This window comes from Cupressus sempervirens, chromosome 11 (assembly GCF_028749045.1).
Source record: "Cupressus sempervirens isolate cs-2001-9-10 chromosome 11, ASM2874904v1, whole genome shotgun sequence".
Classification (NCBI taxonomy): Eukaryota; Viridiplantae; Streptophyta; class Pinopsida; order Cupressales; family Cupressaceae; genus Cupressus; species Cupressus sempervirens.
Genome location: NC_143128.1, coordinates 376750131 through 376771558, shown reverse-complemented (window position 1 = coordinate 376771558; position 21428 = coordinate 376750131). Strand labels below are relative to the sequence as shown.

The 21428-nt window shown below is 38.1% G+C and overlaps 1 protein-coding gene across 3 annotated transcripts in view; it reads left to right on the top strand.

The window, feature by feature from the left end:
- Positions 1–21428, top strand: part of IPT2 (tRNAisopentenyltransferase 2) — a 101142-nt gene that overhangs the window by 25359 nt on the left and 54355 nt on the right. For all 3 annotated transcript variants that reach the window (XM_089808750.1, XM_089808748.1, XM_089808749.1), the window contains exon 5: positions 21226–21322. In XM_089808750.1, the coding sequence (XP_089664876.1) occupies positions 21226–21322 (97 nt within the window). The remainder of the gene's footprint in view (positions 1–21225; positions 21323–21428) is intronic.

Below are 21428 nucleotides of genomic sequence, written 5' to 3'. Positions count from 1 at the left end.
AATTACAATGCAAATACATAAACTTCTATTCACAATTACTCCTAAACTAGTTGCTAACTATTATGCAGAGATTTTTATCCATCTTTATTGTGCACGTAGTCATTACATCTTAATAGAGCTCTATAAAACTAAAAGGAATGAAGTGCAACAAAAACAGGTCTTCAACTTGACTTTGATTTTCACTTTATCTTTATTGCTGAATTCGTGTCCATGGAAGTCTCATGATATGCAACTAGTAGATACTCCCAAGACATGCAATCTTATCCAAAAATCCACATAGAAGACCTCCAAAACTAGAACTGGCATAAAAAACACGAAAACACATTACTGGCCGAAATTGTTGGAGCTTTACTCCAGCTCTAAAATTCTGGCTGCCAAAATTCCTTGAGTGCTGATCACTTTTCGGAGTTTTTGGAGTTTTGGATGTTCGAAAACTCCGAAATTCTGAACTGCAAAATTTTCCAAGTCCATAGATTTGCATTTTTGCATTTTGGGTTTTTTGACTCATTCCTTTGGAAGGATGTCTGGGTGTTTGGCATGAAACCTATCAATAATCTCAGTGACTTCTTGGACATCTCAAATCAGTAGATATTTGATCCTCCTTTGTTGTTTCTTCCAAAACTTCCTTATACGCAATGCCAATTCCTCAAGCTCATCTATCTTTCACGGACTTCTGAATAAATTCCTATTAGAGGTCCTCCTTATTGTTCACAGCTTCAAATGTCCCTTTAAACTGCCAAATCACTTTCTCTACTAGGTAGAACTGAGTCCTTTGATCATCTTGATATATTTGAGACTAACTTTGTTGAAAAAGTTATCTCCCCCAGATATCCATTTCACTGCCTCCCCTCTCACCTCTTCTCTGTAACTGAACATCTGAAAAAGCTCAACTGTTGCAGCATGTATGGTCACGAGCCACCCATCAAACTTATCGAGCTCAATTCTTTGATATAAGTTGAACAGCTTCTAGAAGCTTAGATTCCTTATTATCCTCTAGTCGGATCTGGTTGCCTCCCAAGTATGTGCTTGATCCCGCAAACTGTTCATTTTTTCCACCATAGCATTCAGCACCTTTTTATTCTCTATAATGGAATGATGTAACCAAAAAATTGTTATGACACACTCTTCTCTAGAGGCTGTGAAATTGACCTTCCATTGTGATGGAGCCCTATTTTTGGGTCTCCATTTATGAACCTTTTAATCTAAATCTTTAGTTAATAGAAAAGGGTGAGGTTCGCAAAGATGAGAAACATCATGTTGTTCAAACATTCACATTTCATAAGTTAGCTGTGGCAACGAAGGACTTCAGACCTGAATTTTGTTCAAGTGTGACTTGCTCATAAGTGATGAGATTATTGTCTTAAATGTCTAACAGTCAAAGGCATTAAGGATATATATATATATATATATATTGATTGAAGTCAATAGAAGTGTCGAGAGTCTATGATGAATGTTTCACTATCAACACATATGATAAAAGAGACTATCAGCATATACACTAGTATAAATAGAAATGACATGTTGATGGTTAAGCAGAAAGTCGAATTCATACAAGTATGGTTCTTTCAAAGTTATTGCCTATATATTTTAATGGGAATCCAAAAGTATGCACTGATTTAAATGAGAGAGACAATGTCTACAACAGTGACAATTATACAGCAACAACGACGGTTCAATTTTAGATGTAAACAATACATCCCTGCAAGATTCCAACGAGGCTGCTAATTCAAAGAAGATTTAAGAATGACAACATCATGAAAACAATGTTCCTATGCAAAGAAGGATGACAAGCACATTCTGAATGTTTGGTTGCATAATTTAAGCTGAAACAATAAAGTGCCAGTAAATTGGTATCATACGTGCTCTGAAGGTTGCCATTCAATAAACAAAGTTCAATATTACTGCTGCTAAAGATATATTTTTCGGAAACCTAGCGACATCTAATATTCTCCATCCAAAATTGTCAGATTGTGGACTGGCTAGGCAAGGACTTGCAATGGGAAATAGCCATGTGACGACACCGGTTGTAGGCACAGTGGGATTTGCAGCTCCTAGAGTGATGTATGGAGTTTTGAAGTAGTTCTGTACGAATAAATAACGAGAAGAGAAGACCAGATGCCATATGTAAGGGAGGATACATACTATATAGGGAAACTGAGATTCGCTTGAATCTGAGATCGTTTGGCTTAATTCACAACAACGTGACATTGTTAGCATTATACACCGATTATTACAAGGGATCGGATGCAATTCTATTGAACGCAAGAATGTTGTTTAAGGGTTTCTACCAGCAATCGAGGATTCTCATAGTCCACATGCGGGAAGTAATTTCACTCTTTGATATGTACAAGGCAACGCTCCTTCCAATCAACGAACATGCAACAAGATGGGCCCGTAAAAGGTTATTGAATCTATGAATGGCAGATATTTAAAATGATAAAAGTCCACCGAACAAGCAAACAATATTGAATGAGTATGGAGGGCTGGCCCTTTGTTTTGAGGAAGTTTTGATAAAGCGAGTATGGAATAAATAGTGAATTGAATCGATGGGACAAAGACGGAAATGAATGAGAAGATGCCCGATAAAATTGAAGATAAATTTGTCTCATGCCGCAACAGCTGTATCAAGCTGCAACAATAATCAAACGTGTAAAGAGAAATACAGGTCATCGTTCAAATAAAGATGGCAAGTATCGGTGAATAGAATAGAGAAAGCTCTACGGTCAGATATCTTAGCACATAACGACAATATATACAGTATGATGGGCACAGTATGGAGAGAACCGAACTAGCCAGGTGTATCGTCGTTGTGGAGAAATGCGGGAGGAGTAGAGTGCGACGAATATAACGACAATATATACAGTATGATGGGCACAGCACGGAGAGAACCGAACTAGCCAGGTGAGTCGTCGTTGTGGAGAAATGCGGGAGGAGTAGAGTGCGACGAATATATACCAGTACTCGCGCGGAAAATTTCCCTTGTCTTCAATCGCTCACTCCATTAAATCTTTAACTTTATAAAGACTATCATATGTTCCCAGCAGTTGACATTGCGAAGCATTAAAAGGTGAGCGGTTTTTAGCAAACAAATAAAGTTGCGAACCCATGTGAATAAAGTCATTAATTCAAATTTTTTATCAAATATCGGTCACGAAGAGATGCATCCATTCAAATAGGAGGTCATATTTATTATATTATATATGACATAAAAAGAGGAAGACATATTGAGAAAAAGAACAAATGTTTTTTTTGACAAGAAGTATTTTTTCATTCACTTGTAAGGAAGAATAAGGAGCTTAAATATGACTTTGTAAAATAAATAAATTTATTATATTTTAATGAATAATTTGAAGGCATGGAGAATTAAACTGCAGTTGATTTGTCTTTTATAATTATTTAAAAAGAATTCTGTAAACAATTTATGTTAGGTAAGTGGACAAGGTCATCTATGCCATTTTAAACTTGACCATCACAGATATTGTGAAATATATAATTGTTTTCTAATCTGTGTCTAGTCTGTCTCACCGACCTTAGGAGTTAAAGTGCAATCTGGACTAGTTTAGAATTGCTTATATATATTTGATCCATCGTGTCTTGATTACTAAATTGTTTATAGTTTTTGTGCATAGAACATTATAAAGTTGTACGTTATAATCTTCATTTTAGTTGACTCTGTTGCCCAAATAAGCTAAAACGCTAGTCTTTTATAATTGAAGTATTAGATTTATATTTGAAGCTAGAAAATCTATAACTTCTTACAAACCTCAAATCCATTGTTTAAACCTTCAATCATTTCAAATACTCAGTATTCAGTTTCATTTTGATTGAGCTTGAGGACTTTGCCAACCGAAGAACTCACTAAAGGTTAAATTCACTATAGAAAAGCCTTGAATCCGGTGATTAGGTTCGAGGAGAAGGTCTACCCGCTTAGGTTTAACAGAGCTTGAAGTGCAAGGGAATCAAGGTGATTCTCGTTCGTTGGCTAGAACTGATTGCGGGATCTTGTTGGAGAATTGGCAAGCTCTTGGATTTCCAATCTACGGTTTTGGGAATCAACACATTGTCCACGTGTATTTAAAATAGAATCAGAAAGAATATTCAAATTGACTCGCTATTCAAGCACAACTTGTAATGTGGCCTTAAGGTTATTAGGGTCAATGGGACCACCATCTTTGCAAAAAATCTCTCAAAGCCTTATTCCACTTCCTCAATTCATGTATTTGGGTTTTATCTTGGTCTATACATATGAGTAGATGCTTTAAGCCCATGGCCACTAATGCCTTCCCACCTTCTTGGGTTGGTTATCCCAAGTCCATTTCTTCAATCATATAATTGTGGTGTAAGTTCTTCAATGTCTTCTTGTGCTGGAGGAATTGCAACCTAAGCCTTCCATTTACCAACATCATGTGTGGCATAAGATATTCTATTTGCTTCTTTATTGGACTCTGCCTATTTGAAGGAGTGTCCTACTGTGAACATGTCCAAATCCTTGTCGGTTTTATATGTCCTCTTCCTTGGTTTGATTGCCTTAGATAAGCAGACAAGCTTTGTTGGTCAAAAGTTCGTAGGAGATTAGCATGTCCTTATTGGTAGAGGGAGCATCTCTTTGCGGTCCCTACCTGTTTCTCTTCCTTTCTCTTAGGGACATTCTACTCTTGCCTTGGCAGAGATAGTAGAGCTTTGTCCATATGACTTTTTGGAGCCTATTGCTTTGATGACTTCTGTGTATGAGCTGATGCATCTTTCTTCTTCTTCTTAGGGTCTCACCCTTTTTGGTGTTTTTTTTGCTATAACTCTAACCATAGGAGTGGCCATCAACAACTGTACCAAAGACACCACAGTAGGAAGAGGAATAACTTTGTGAGGCCGATCCTCAATTACCTACTGGGAGTCATCGCCCTTAGGCTCCTTCATTACTTGTTCTTTCCATATCTCCCCTTCCTCAAGGGCTTCCCTTTGATCTTGTTGTCTCTCCTTGGTAACCCCCTTCTCAAGCTCTTAGAAAACTTTAGTACTTGCGTCCTGAGAGGGGTTAACAAACATTTTCTCTTGGTTTTATTGTGGTGTTATCATTGCTTTTGCAGGCTTATCCATCCTTTGTTTCTCTATCGGTTGTTGAGTACTTTGTGTGGTTGCCTTGGTGGTTCAAACAAAGTTAGGGTTGTGGAATACAATGGGAGGTGGAGGAAGGAAATAAAAATTTACAACAATATCAAATACATTGGAACCCAATTCCTCTCCAACCTTCTTTTCTCCCTTTGTTGACTCATCCACCTAGATGGTATCTCCTGGTCTTTGAGGGGGAGTCAAAGCCTATTGCTTCTTCCTTCTAGCGGTCTTTAGAGAAAAAACTTGTCATGTCCTATTAACCAAAGGGGTCTTCTGTTCATCTTCTTCCTCTTCCTCTTCTAGGAAGTTACCTATATATGGGGAATACATTGTATTAGATCTCTTCTATTTGTACAACTTGCCTTTCTTCATCTTCTCGGGCCCCTATTCTTTAGTACTTGTACCCGAGGTAGATGTATATACAAAAGTAAAGAGTCCTTTTGCACTTACTGTCGTGAACTTCTTTGGAGCTACAGGAGCTTCCTTCTCTTCTTTCTGCACCTCCTCTTCGGAGGGAGGCTGATGTTTCTTTCCCTTTCCTTTTTGTCCTTGGTGCTAACCTTATAACATATTGACCTTGGGTGCTCATATAGTGTCTTTGGTCTCAACAGAGCAGTGGGATTCCATGTAGGGATATTTATCTTTCTGCACTTACCCTCCAATACTAGATCCATCTTGAAAGGCTTGGAGTTCTAGTTGAGGGTAAGATTTGAGAAATGACTTGCTTTGTGATATATATCATCGTTTTCTAAAGAAGCAAGCGCCACATTCTCCACTGCTCGTTTGAAAACCTCATCTTTGTTATACAAGGGATCAAATACATTATTTGAATCCCTATCCTAGGCACATGCAAGAATGTCAATCTACAAAGCACATTTTGCTAGCACCAAAATTCATGTGGTAGTAGTTGAATACGAACTTCTTAATCATCCACACAATTGATCTAATGATCCTCAAGCTGAGGCTCATCCATGTATCCCTTTCCTTTGATCTTGCTAAAAAATCCAATAGGATCATACATGGGGCAGATGAGTTTAAAGTCCTCCAAACGAATATTCCTCCCATTCAACATTGAAAGTCCTAAGAGCCTTAATATTCATAATAGTGCATGCACCGATGGAGATGGGAAAGTCCCAACAATGTTTCTTCTTCTCCTTAGTGATGTCATAGGCACTCTCTAACTGCTTGCCAATCTCTAGAAGCACCAGCTTATCAGAAGGGTGCCTCGACAACTTCTTTGGGTTAATGGTACACCTCGACACTCGGATTTGTGTCAAGGTGTGGAACTGAATATAGAATGCTTTGATTTGGCTTACTTGAGCAACAACTTCAATCGGTAGCCTTTTGGCATAATCACCCTCAATGTAATAGATGCCTATGAAGATAAAGGATTTATTCACAATTCTGAACTCAATATTTCACCCCTTTAGTTTCTTCTTAACAAGCTGTAGGTACACCATTTGGGGCCATGATTGATTGTCTTGAATAGACCCATGTTTGGTCAAACCTAGATATTTTGCTCTCGCGACCAATAAGTAAACAACATATGAAGTCATATAGAATTTAGGGTCATCTTTCACTACCTGCAACTGATCATGGATGCAGTCACTTATGATGGTAGCCTAGTCAATCTTGTTCTTGCAACTCCTAATCTTCTTTATGAAATGAACTATCCAAGGTTTAAATGCTCTTGTTGATGGTAGACCCACCACTTTGCTTAGTAGTACAACAACGTATCCAATACCTACAACCATGTAGCCCTGCTCATATCTACCTTATCTAATTGAGCCCATGGAGCCATCTCAGTCAGATACTTCTCTATAATCAATTTGAAGGCTGAATCTATATTCTCGAGCAACCACTTATTTCCGCTTTCCAATGTGATCTTGTAGAAGGTGTCCACTTTGGAGATATGGAACACATCTATGACCTCTGGCTTGAGGTCCAATACAACTCCTCTTATTGAGTTCTTCACCACCTTCTCATTAAGCACGTAATGATGTGCAAGTTTCATGATGAGATCAAATGATTGCACTGCCATTGGATGCGTAGCTGCAATAACAAAACCTACCAAGACCCTACACATCTCAGATCTGTCCCATGGCTTGAGACATTGTTACAGAAAGTCATCCCAATCATGGTTCCCCAACTTAGTGTCCTAGATCTTGGAATGTCAATAACCCAACCTTGAAGCAACCATGTTTCCTTGGTATTTGTACTTGATCAATTTAGGCTAACTTGCACGATAGACGATCCTGAGCAATTTTTATTGAAAGCATCAAATTATACTATATGAATACTAAGAAACTAATCAAAACTAACTTAAAGACCTTAAACACTAAGATGCAACTGACGACACTGACTCAAAAGAGCAAGAAGACAAAATTTGAACATGTCAGAGTTATGGAGTGTGAAGAAATGACAAACTGCAAAAAGACCAAAAGTGTGAAGATTTTAAGAAAATACGAGTTTTGGGTTATGTGGGTCAAACTTTGGACTTTTGGATATGTCGGACTTGTTGAAGTCTGACTAGACGAAAAGTTCGAAGGCCTTGTTCACTTGGCATTTTGATTTGCGGAAGATGTATTTTGGAATGGCGGAGTTTGTGGATTTATTAGACATCGAAAGTCTAACAAGTCTGAAACTGTAGTGGACTTAGCTGATTTAAGGGGATATGGGCAAATTGGAGTGGAGTTTGGAGGCAATGGGGGTGTCAAAGTTGGCAGACCACCAATTTTGAATGTTTGAAGACCTTGGGACGTAAACACTAGAACAAGATCTTTGGAGTTCTCAAGCTTTCAAACTTCGAAACTCCAAAATGTATGAGGAATCTGTGAAATTGAATGAAAAATAGGAAGGGACAGTTTTAGAGTTCCCAGACTTTTGAAGATCGAGAACTTCAAGGAATTTGAAGACTCTGAAGATAGAAAACTGAAGAAACTAGAGAACTTGCCTAAAACATGCAAATGGCCAAAAAACAACAAGAACATGACTACGAAGACCCTAAGACGCTAGATGGAGCCCAACATAATCAGCCTACAAACACGCCAAAAGCCAAAACTAGAACTAGGGCACAATAGACCGAAAAGGATTTGAAAAAACAAAAAGAACAGTGAAGATCCTAGTAACCAAAGGCAAACTACCCTGTAAAGCTGTTGACCAGGAAGGCAAGAAGGACGTAGAGGGCTAGGTCATGTTGGAGCACAAAATTTAGAAGCACTGGAAGCTCAAAGACTCTGAGCTTGAAGATGCGAATGAATACAAATGACCTTGAACGCATTTAAATAGGCCCAAGCCTACAATAACGTCACCACAAATTGGACCAAAACCCTATTTTAGAGTTTCAAACACCAAAACATCAAAAACTTAGACATCAACCAATGATTAGATGTGGTGGGGTTTTGGAGATGTCAGACTAGTTTGAACACTCTGAAGACTGAACTGAAAAAACCTAAAAACTAGACTCAAGATCAGACTTGCAGGGTTATCAAACTTATCAGAGTACGAAAAGTTTGACAATACTGTAAAAGGACTTGGATGAAAACAAACCAACTAAAGGACCTTAAGACTTTTGGAATTGTTGAACATCGGATGTTCGACGACTTTGAAACATCCAGACTCAAACCAAAACTATTTACCATATTGGGTAAAGAAATCAATGCATATAGACAATGGATCATAATAGCAGAACTTCTTATATTATTCGCATAAGCCAAAGGATTACATACAAATGATTCTGATGATTTACAATGACCCAAGAGGGTGTATAAATACTTTTCGAAGAACCTTCCCGAAGGGGTCTGTCGGCTACATGACAATTATCGAAGGGCCCATTGGCTACATAACAAGAACCTTCCCGAAGGGACTCGTCGGCTACATAACAAGAACCTTCTCGAAGGGACCCATCGGCTACATAAAAGAACCTTCCCGAAGGGACCCATCGGCTACACAATATCTACCGACGACATACATCTTGTCAGCTACACAATATTTACCGACGGCATCATCCCCCCCAAAAAGAAAAGTTGTCTCCAGACGACAATTACAAAATATCTGAGACAAATTAACAAACGAATTAACTGATTAACTACAACAAGATAGATCTGCCAGTGAAAAAGGTCGTTCATAAAGTCTAGATCATCCTCACTCGACCCTCCTTCCAATCTCAATACTCCCTCTTTATCAGGTTCCATTCTCTTCTTCCCCTCGTCATCATTCTCGCTTTGACCTTCTGAGTCTGACGATGCTGCCTTCTCACCTACCATTTGTGTGTGTAGGTCAATTATGAATCTTTTGCCTCCGCGCTCCATTGAGAGAGTATTCTTCTTCTAGTCGTGCTTAACTCTTGCTTGCACTAGCCATCCATGGCCCAGAATAGCATCGTACCCTCTCCTCTTCAGCGAAATGACGATGAAGTCGAGCAAGAACGACTGTGTTCCAATCGTCACTGGTTGTGCTGTCAGGACTCCCAATAGCTTGATTCCATGTTGATCGGCTGTTAGTAGTTGGAATGTAGGTGGCCACAATGTTGGCTGCCCCAACCTTTTCCAGGTGTCCTCTGGTAACACATTGACACCGCAATCATTTCTGTCAACACAGTCCCAAGAATTCGCATTTTGACGACTGTCGGATGTCGTTCGGATGAAAGGGCTAACAGCATCGGGTTTTCTATACTTGTGCCACCTTCTTTCTCCCTTCCTTGCTCTGCTGGTAACTTAGTAGTTGGAGCTATGTTCGTGAGTGCCGTACGGAGTTGGGGCATAGTGAGCAACAGATCATTTATTTTGACGGATACCTCGGTTTGTAATATTTGCTGTACGATGTTTTGTTCTACGCAATTCTGTGCGGAGGTACCAGTAGTTTCCTTTAGGTGTGCTTTCTTTGCCTGCGTTGCTTTTTGGATCTTTGCCCGCGTTTCCTCCAGTCTCTTCTTTTCTTCCATCAGGTTCGGGTACATTTTTGCTTGCTTCGTGTGATGGCCAGAACCTCCTCTTCGTCTGTCCTGACGGTGATCAAATTTACTTGATCAAATTTACTCCCGACTTTGGGCACTTGGCATCTTTGTGATCGCTGGGTCTGCACCATCTGCATAATAATTTTGGTCCACTTGCCATTGTACAGTCTCGGGCAAAGTGGCCCCACAAATTACATGCCCTGCATTGAACTATGGGTCGACTGTTCACATCATATTGAATTCGACTCCTGCAACCATTATTATTGTTGCCACTGTTGTTGTTGTTGTTTTGATTGCGCTAATTATTTCTGTATCCACTCGATGTGGCACCTTCCGTAGTGGTGTTTTTGCTTCCTCCTAACGCAGATGCCTCCTGCGTGAGGAACACTTGCTGCGGTGCTCTTGTTTTCAGGTTGAAAGGGCATTCCTTTGTCGAATGACCCATGATTTGGCAAATCTCGCAAAATTGATCTTTCGAGCAAGATCCCTTCGTATGGCCTTCTTTCTTGCACTCGGTGCACCATAGTTTGTTTCCCTTGGTCTCCCTCTACATGTTCTTGAACTCTTTCATCATCCAAATCATGTCCTTTTGAAGGGCGTGGACCTTCTTGCTATTGCCTTCATCATCACTGCTATCTTCTCTTGAAGGTTCCTCGTCATCTGAATCACACGAGCTACTCTTCTTCTTCTTCTTTGTCGTGTGCTCACTTTCTAGGTTCATTGCCCGATTGTACGCTTCAGTGTATGTTGATGGTGGCACGATCTTCATCTTCTTTCGCAACTTTAGGTGAAGGCCTTCAATGAACCATCTTTTCTGTAGCCCATTAGCTGGCTTATTCTCCATTTTATTGATCAAGTCCTTTAACTTCCTGGCGAAGACTCAGACTATTTCATTCTTCCCCTGTTTAGTATTGAATATCTCCGCTATAATTTCATTATCGTCGCGCAAGAGTTGAAATTCTGCGATAAACTCCTTTTCAATGTTATCTCAATTGTTTAACTTTTGTGGATCCGTATCAGTAAACCAATCAATTGCCACCCCTCGTAGGGTTGCTGGAAATTGCCTCATCCATTCGTTTGTATCCGTTATACCATTGGCCCTCCAAATTGTTTCGCAGGTTTTACAATGTCAGATGGGATTAGCTACTCCATCACCATCAAATTTAGGCAACTTCTCCTTTGGTCCCGCCATCCTGACGCTGACACTTGGTATCCCAACGTTGATGCTTGGTATCCCAGAAGCTGTGCTGTTTGGTGAAGAATGGTCTCCGTTAAGCGAATCTGTCCCTTCTGGAAGTGTATTGTGGACGAAGAGGTCACTCCATGCTCTTGCTCCCTCAGCACTCCGAGCCGTGCGAGTCGATTCTCTTCCGTCTGGATTCTCTTCCCTCGGCGAACACAAATTCAAAAACTCCTCCCTTGCTTCTTCCACCAATTCCACCCGCTGTCGAGTCTCTTCCAACAATTCCTCTGCGCTTCTGTGTCCGTCGACAATCTTCTGGAACCTCCTGCGTTCGGCTTGCTGTGCCAAAATTAGATTTCCTTGTGCTATGTGTATTTCGTCCTTTTCCTTTAGCTTGTTCTTATTCTTGTTCAGCTGATTCGGCATTACTCTTCATTTGCCTGCCTTTCCAGTTCCATTGGGCAACGGCGCCAAATGTTTACCGTACTTTGTAAAGAAACCAATGCATACAGACTATGGATCAGAATAGCAGAACTTCTTATATTATTCGCATAGGCCAAAGGATTACATACAAATGATTTCGATGATTTACAATGACCCAAGAGGGTGTATAAATACTTTCCGAAGAACCTTCCCAAAGGGGTTTGTCGGCTACATGACAATTACTGAAAGGCTTGTTGGCTACATAACATGAACCTTCCCGAAGGGACCCGTCAGCTACATAACAAGAACCTTCCCGAAGGGACCCATCGGCTACATAACAAGAACCTTCCCGAAGGGACCCATCGGCTACACAATATCTACCGACAACATACATCCTATTGGCTACACAATATTTACCGATGACAAAAACCAAAAGAACTACTAGGGGCAATTGGGATTTCGAAGCTCCGAAAAGCTGATAACAACGCAAGTCCAAAAATACTAACAAATAAGATAAAACAAACTAAACATAAGACAAAATTGACAAAACAAAAAACCCTTGAAACTTGAAAAACCTAAAAGGACTGACAGGGTTCGCCTCATAACATACCCAACTATTGGGGACACTTGGTAGTGAACACAATCTGACTCATCAAGAAAGCAAAGGCATTCAAACTTGAAGGAAAGCAAAAGACTCCATAAGTAGAAAAGGAGTCCCTATTTTGGGCAAGTGCTTGAAATGAGGCGTGTTTTGTGAAACCACAACAAATAGCCCCAACAAAAGGAGGAAATGATGAAAGCATTTCATTACTAACGACTGCCCTTTGAACTCTATCTTGCAATAAGCCAAACACAAATATCCCTTGTGGAAAAAGCATATCACCAATTCTCAAGTTTGTAATCTTACCTTTCACAACCAGTAAGTTTGTGTATTCATTCTTTCGAAACATGGATGAAAAGGATTCAAGTAAGCAGCAGCTGAAATCAACCTTCACTGGCTGACATAAACTTCCGCAACCTCAATCTAACCTTCCTTTACTGTCAGACAATAGTTTCAGCTCCATTAGGGATTGCTAGAATCACCCTCCTTTATCCTCTTGACCAGATATGAGATTCCATTCAAAGGGGTTTTTATCCATCAACATTTTTTTATGCATTTAGCGCCATGCGTGATCTATTACGATATGATTTGGTCACTTCTTCAATCTTGATTGCAAACTCTTTTAATGAGCAAAGACAATGATTAGACTATCCTATCTTATTATTTGATCTTCATTTTCTTTCATTCTTTTCTCTTTTATTTTCTTTTGAATACTAAGGCAACAGTTAAACTACGCTACCATGGTGTTTGAACTTTGATTCTTCAAGTTGACTTTATGATTTTGCATTTCTCCTTTTGTGTTTTGAAAACTCGCAGGTAAAGAAGTAGGCAAAGAAGGGTTTTGAGAATCAAAGTCACATGCCAACCAACTACAATCATTTCCAACCAATTCTAAACCCAAGCAACCCACAACTCTTGCATCATGTTTAAGTGTGTAATGTGGTGAGAATGATCAGCCTTGAGTTCCAATGTGATAGTAAATGATAAACATCTCCTTGATGATTCGTGTATGTAGTTTTTTGCAATGCACAATCCTTTGGATACTTTGACTAAGAAATACTTTTACCTTCCATTGAGGACCAATTGGGACGAACCACCTTGCCTTGAACAACCTGGATAAAACACATAGATTCCCCGACTCAAAAAAAAACAAAAGACCAAACATAAATGAGTATAGTACGATGTCAAGACTCCAACCCTTCAAGATCCAAAATAATGCTTGAGAAACTGTCCATTGACAGAAAACAGGATGAATTCTCTATGTAGAGGACTTATCCCAGAAGTATTTTCTCCTAAAGTTTTTGCTACTTGATAATGGCCAATCCACAACTGTTAAAACTTAGTGTGACTACTCGGCTTTTCTTTCGCCTTATCCCAAAGGACTAAGTTAGAAATCCTAAAAGCTTTTACAGTAGTTCTCTTGTCAAACCAATGGTTAAATATAGCCTGCTGTTTGGAAACATGTTCCAATGCCAAAGTGCTTTTTTTGTCAAGATCTAAAAGATTCATCAACCTGACCTGAACCCTATCCTCATCATCGTCATAACCTTTCATAAATTTCAGCACTGGGATTTTTAGATTCATTGGGAAGACAAAGTCTTGACCATAAACTAACAAGTAAGGAGAGGTACCTAAGGCATTCTCAACCCTCGATCAATCCATACTGCATATTTCAGTTGTAAGTGCCAATCTTTAGGATTCTAATCAAGCAAATGCTTAAGAACAGTAATCAAATTTTTATTTGTGGACTCAACTGCACCATTGCCTTTTGGGAATAATTAGATGAGAATCTAATAATTATTTGATTATGAAATGTGCACTAGGTAAGTACAGCTGAAGAAAAAGAGGTTGCGTTATCACATACCAGAAAAAAGGGCATTTCAAACCTGTGACAATTCGTTCTTTGAGGAAACCAATGAGGATTTGAGGAATCAGGAGTCTCCCTTGGCAAACAATATTGTTATTAAGGATTTGTCATCGGGTGAGATTAGCATCAGTTAGAATTAGTTATAAACAAATGCTAATAGTATTATATATATTGAGGCATGACCACATAGGGTGATGCCACTACTTGGTTATATTTCAATGTATATATATACTAGGTTCATTTCTCATCTGCAGATTATATCAATAACATTGGAATATAGATCTCAGACTGAAATCAGAATACTAATTCACAAATTATATCAGATTAAGAAATCAAGTAATCATATAAAGAATGAATAGGTCTGTCAAAGAAAGGAAATCAAACTGAATCAAAATTGCTTAGTCTCCACCAATCAAGATCTATAAAACTTATCAACATTTATTAATCTGAATGACATACGTCTATAAGGGAAAGTTCCCCACTTAGTAGTGAATGTGATCTTTAACGGATCTTCCTCCTAGACTATCACTTGGTTATAACTAGAATATCCATCCAAGAAGGACATCATCTTTGATCCATTCACGATTTGCAACACCTCGTCAAGAGAGGGTAGTGGGTAGTTATCCTTTTGAGAGGACCTATTGAGATTCTAGAAATCAAACACAAAGTCTGATTTCACCATTCTTCTTATGTATAGGTACCAAATTAGCAACCCATGTAGAGTGCCATATGGGAAAAATAATCCTAGCATCAAGCAATTTCTGGACTTATTTTCTGTATTAAAGGTTCAATGATTGGGTTTATAGGTCTAAGATGATGAAATGATTTTGCATCTGACTTCAAAGGAATATTGTGAGTTATAACATCCATATTATATGTTTTGAGGTCCTCATAGCTCCATGCTATGACATCCTTATACTTCGTTAACAACTGAATTATGTTACCCCTCTCTTCATCAGTGCAAGCCTTACCAATTTTCACATACCTAGGCTCTTTTGTAGTGCCCAGATTTTAAGTCTCACAATCATCTCTACCTTTCTCCAAAGCTGGTCTCTTTCCTTTAGCTAATTCATCTTTATTAAAAATACGCTCTAGAGCAACCATCCATTTTAGAAATTTTTTTTTTTCAATTTTACAATCACGTCCTTGCCTTCCTCTTCAACTTGTCCTTTTGATTCATCGTCAATGATTTGTTTCTCAAATAATCCACTACACATAATGAACTCAAGGATATGTTGGTCATTTGGAAATCTTTGAAAATTTGTTATGTTGTCGGAAATAGATGGGGCAGCAACTAACTCAATTGAAAACTTTTTCAACTTTGTTGGCTCCATTGGTTGCAATGCATTGGCTGATATAGCCAAAGCATCAACAACAACATTTCTTCTTCTAGGGATTGATATTATATTCAAGGCTTTGAAGTCTTCAATCAAATCCCAAACTCTTTTCCTATACGCCATTAACCTCTTATCATTGCAAGAGTATTGTCCCTTTATCTGCCTAATCACCAATTGCAAGTCTTCTTCAAAAACCAAAGCTTTCATGTTATTTTGGAGTGCCTGAGGAGACCTTGTACCAAAGCTTTATAGTTTGCAACGTTATTAGAACATATAAATTGTAACTGGTATGCGACATAGAAAGACTTACCTTGAGGGTTGATTAACTCAATGAGGGCTCCAACTCCTTGTTTGCACTTGGAACCATCTAACCTTAGCTTCCATACCCCATAATCTTTAGATAGTTTGGGCTTAGATTCAACATTAGATTTGGCTTGACCTTTAGGCAATTATTCTGCTGTAATGGGTGGAGCATCATCATTAGATGAAGTATCTGCCTCGGATGAAGATATCTTATCACTATCCAAAGGTAAACCTCTGTTAATGTCCTAAGAGACAGGTTTGGCATGTTCCTCTTGCTTTACTTGTACTGCTTCAAGCAATTCTTTGAGAGGGGTTTGAGTTGTCATCCTTAGGCGCATCCACCTCTAAACCATCTCGTGTTTTAGTTATTCATCCTTGACCCTCCATGTGATGCCCTAACCTTATCGTTGGAACATAGTCCGTCATACCTTCATATGGTGGAAAACCTCCCCCATTGGAATATTTGTTATTGAAAGTGCAAATAGGTATGGAATCACTTGATGAATCAGAGTTTACATCTGTTTGACAACAGCTATTGCCCCTTTCACTCCTTTTTTAATGTTTACCTATCTCTTTGTAATCAAATATGTCTTTACTAATGTTCAAATTGACACATCCCATTTAAGATTTGTTGGTTTTCATGGATTGCTGCAAATGTACTAAGCACTGCCGGATATGTTGGTATGTGTTTTTCAAGTGCAGATCCGAATGCATATATATAGGAGTAGAAGAGATGCGTCTCATGAAGAGACATGTCTCTATGTTAATCACTATTAGTTATGATAAGTTAATTTCCATTAGACATTATTAAGAACAACAATCTATGTGTGTGTGTGTGTGTGTGTGTGTCTAATTGATGATTAATCAAATGCAATCATGTTTAACCAATAACTATTGGGGATTAACTCTAGATCAATTCAATCCGATTGAAGCTACAACTTTAATACTCCCTCTTAGCTAGGGAGGATTGTTATAGAACACATTATGCTCTCAAGCATATAGAGAGATATCATCTCAAAATGATATTCTTGAAATGACATATTTAAGGATATCAACATATATCCATTAAATCAGATATAATCCGACTGATATTATTTCATCAACACCCCCTCTTAGCGAGGGAGGATTTAAAGACACAACCATCTCAGAAAATGGTGATTCAATTATGAGAAACCTTTTCAATCTCATATTTGTGTGATATGAGCACTACCATCAACACCAAGATGCCTATCAACAAGAATATCATATCCTAGGAAGATATGAATTATCTGATTTTTGGCACACTTTGGGACAATACTGAATGTAGTGTATTAGATAGCAACCTTGATCTCAAGGACAACAAGGTAGTCTCCATTATGAAAAGTATCATGATCTTTGGCACACTTTAGGACATCAATTTAATGTAGTCTATCGTGATAAGTTAGTTATCATGATCTCCGACACATTCCAGGACAACAAGTTAATGTGGTCTATCATGATAATAGATCAAGAACTCAAGAACCACAAATGTAGTATCATGATCTCTGAAATATTCTGAGACAACGACTTAATGTAGTCCATCGTGATAAGTATCATGATCTCCAACACGTTTAGCGACAACAACTTAATGTAGTCCATCATGATAAGTAGATCTCCAACACATTTAGCGACAACAACTTAATGTAGTCTATCGTGCTATGTTTGTTATCATGATCTCCAACACATTTTGGGACAAGAACTCAATGTAGTCCAGCATGATAACAGGTCAAGTTGTTGTTAAGATCGTCACCTTACAATAGCAACTTCACAAACACATCAATGGCAGATCATCACTTTTGATGACATTAAAAATAGTAACTCATATGATATCCACCATGAACCATGTCAAAGGCATCTACCATAGCTGTTCCTAAAGGGTGGAACAAAAGATTTCACCTCAATCTTCTCTCTCACAGAGAAGAATGTGTTACAAGGAATTTCACCTTGAACTTCTTCCTCATTAAGATCTCAATCTTTTTACGTCCAAGGTTGCTTGTTGGACTCCCTCTAAAACAATGCTCAAGATCCTCCGATGTCAACTAAAGTAGATCCTCTAATTACTCACTCTTGAACTACTATCATAAGTTAATCTTAATGACCAATCTTGATCGTAGAACACAATTCCACTGCAGTCTGCTCCCTCTTGATGAAAGAGCCCCTTGTCCTGTCTTTATTTCATAGTCTCGTATGTTATTACTTCCAACTAAGATATTTTACTTCCCGATTATGACAAGTCAAAAAAACTGCTCTCCCCAGATTAAAGTAATCAAACCTTTGAAATGATTGAGCCCGATAAATTAAGATGTGTTTTTTCACTCTTCACAATTGATTAGGACTTACAACGATGTTTGTAACATCCCTGAGTTGTTGATGCCAAATAATCAAGGAGGCCCGATAACTGTAAATATGACTCACTGTAGGAACACTAGCCACATTGGTATTTTTGGATTTCAAGGATGTGCTTTTTAACTCTCCTTGTGGTCGCTCTGCATGTATGAAAGTTCATGTTCACGTTTCATCACCCCTTTCAATGGACTTCCGTCAACAAACTACGTATATGTGAAGTTTTTCTACTTGCAATCCGAACTCTCCAACACCTGACAACACAAAGTAATAGTCAAGATATATATTCCTCCACCGTAGGATTGGAGAGGCCTGCTGTTAATATAAGTTTCTGGCTCCACATGAATACTTCTTCAGTCTGCAATACGATTATTTTCTCCCCTACAATATTCGTGGACTTTATAAGGTTGCCTGATGAATTTTCAATTCTCGCAAAATTCCCTGCAAGACAATCTTAAAGTCGAGCACCATCCAGAAAGAAAAGGGCTTCAATACAACTCTTGTTCGGGAATTACAGACACTTAAAGATTAAGTCTCAGTGTTATGCAAGAACTTCATATGCCAATGTTACTGTCTCCAATTTCATTGGATAAGTGTCGTTTGATATTCTTTCCAACTTGGGCTGAAATCGATATCCTACAGTGTAGAATGTCATTACTCACGCAAAACTGACAATTTCTTTCTAATTCATAGTGAATATTAAAATCCTAACAAGTTTGCACCCTCTGAAGGGAAACTTCAGAAATATTGGTGTTTTCTCTGGCTCACTCAATTTCACTTCTACCACATATCTCCTGTGATGCTTACTAGCGCTCCAATACGTTACAAATACACACTCATGATGCCCATCGATGCCATCCTGGTCACTATTTGTTGTCAAAACAGACCAAATTCCTATTGGATGCTAGGTGTCGTTCTTTCTTTCTATGAGATTTGTAAGGCCCAAAAAGAATCGCACAAAGAGAAAAAGAAACAAAATTCTCTTCCGCTTTCTCAATTGTAGTCTGATGGCTTGCGTTCCAATGACACATACATTATTTAACCCCTCTTCTTTAACTGTGATAGTCTGTTTGATTGGTGAAAGAAATCATACAATTTTATCACTGCTACTGATATTTCTCAAAATATTTATGGTGAGTTTAAACTCAAGGAGGGAACCGTATGAAGAATTCTGTAACATCCACATGCAACTCCGTCTCTGTAGGTCATACACTTGTCAACTATTCTCCAAAACGTTTTCCTGTGATCACAACCATAGCACCAAACGTCCCACTGGTTATGCAAATTTCAATATTTGAAACGAAATACCAAAGTTTTGCAAATCTTCCTTCACTATTCTTTTACTCCGCCAAGAATGAATTTTATGGCATATATCTCTCCACTCATATATTAGAACGAGAACTATAGTCACAGAAATGATAAAACGGGTCCTGCAGAAGCAATAAGAGTCTCCTTTGAACAAAATGGCATGCAATTTTTAATTCTGAGGAATACCGTTGGCTAAAGTTTCAAAACATTTCAATAGCCCAAAAAATACAATGCGTTGCTTTTATACCTGGTGGTCCCCACATAATATTTGCTTTGTTTACTGAATTCTTCAGGAAAAGGATAGTGATTTTCTCTGAAGGCATCACACATGTTTAGTCTTTTAGCCCTAGCATGTTCTCCAGAAAAAAAAAAAAAACATAACAAAGGCTATTTTCTCAACTTATAATGAGCTTCAACGGTACCAATTTTTTTCTTCCTCAAACTTGTCCAATTGCCACACAGACTTAGATCTGGGAAAAAAAATCACTGGTCCTCAACAATTTATTCACCAAACATAATTTAAATTTTTGAAACCACAAAACTTTGCCAGAGTCAACAAAATATAGACTGAAAGTAGTAATATCCAAAACTGATTAACAGTTCAGAACTGCAAATTTGTTACTCATGAAACTTCATAGTATGGCATGAAAATCAGCTTTGATACCACTGTAATACCCCAGTAGAATATTTTTCCAGTACTTTCCACACAATAATTTTTCTGAAAACCATATACATATTTTGCAAATAAAACCAGTAATGAACCAAAATACTCATTAAAATATTCAGTTTTGATAGCACTTCAGAGTTGTCCTTGTATTATAAATCAGCAATACAACAACCAAAAGCATAAAATCCAGTATTAAAAAAACTTATTGTTACAGTCAGATTGGAGAGAAAATACAACATGCACCTGTAATCCTAGATGTAAATCCACCTCAGATGATGAATCAGGCTACGTCCAATCCACCCAAAAAACCCTGAGGTCTCCGTCCTCAGGCTTCAACAAGAGAAAGTTAGCAGCTTCCCAAAGTTCTCCAAAGAGGAACCAGAAATTCAATCTCAATCCCAAGCATCCTCCAAAATGAACTCCTCATCCCTCTTTTATGCTCAAACCAGTGACTCTTTAGTTTCCTTTTCCTTTTCCTGTTCTTTTTTCTTTTTCCAGTTTCTTTTATAATATTAAATTGGCCCATCTATTAATTTGCGTTAAACTCTCATCAGTCAATTTTAATATATTATGAGGTTAACTGCAAAATTCCTTATGTCCCAAAAAGGGGACATTACACTTAAGGAATTATTTGCTCTCTTACTAAGATTGAGAGCAAAAAATGAGAAGAGAATCAAGGTTATCAGTTATAATCTTGATAATTATATTCCATTCGGTTGTTATATTCTTTGAAAAGTTTCTATGCAAAAGCTAGGTCCAGATTTGTACAAAGGGATTGAAAAGGTATACATGGCTGTAAGTTCTTAATAATCTGCATCCATTTTGGAAAGGTTTGCCCTCTTGGCAGATCTGAGCACTGCAAACTCACTAACTTGCGTAATGTAAGTGTGAAGTAGCTGCTTTTATTCATGGCTGTTCCATGTAGAGGGAGTTTGAGTTCTGTTTCTTCAACATGCAATTGTTTCTGTTTGAGTTTTTTTTGATAAGTGTTTTTTTCATCTTTAATATTTTCCTCTTTGAATGATATAAATTTTATTCTGTTAAGATGTTTCTGTTTTTTTACTTAAATAAGATAAGATAATGAAGACCTGTGAAAATATATTTGGAATCAGGCTCTTGTTAGCTCATACTTGGTAGATGATGTGATGGATGCTGGAGACAAGGATCTCAAAATAGCTGAAAGTTCTCTTGATAGTTGTGCATACACAGGTAACTTGCCCATCTCAAACTAGTGAGAACTGATGAATACTTGATACAATATATTTGAAGATCATTTTAGAACTACGTCTGTACTCTCTGAGAAGATACTATGATA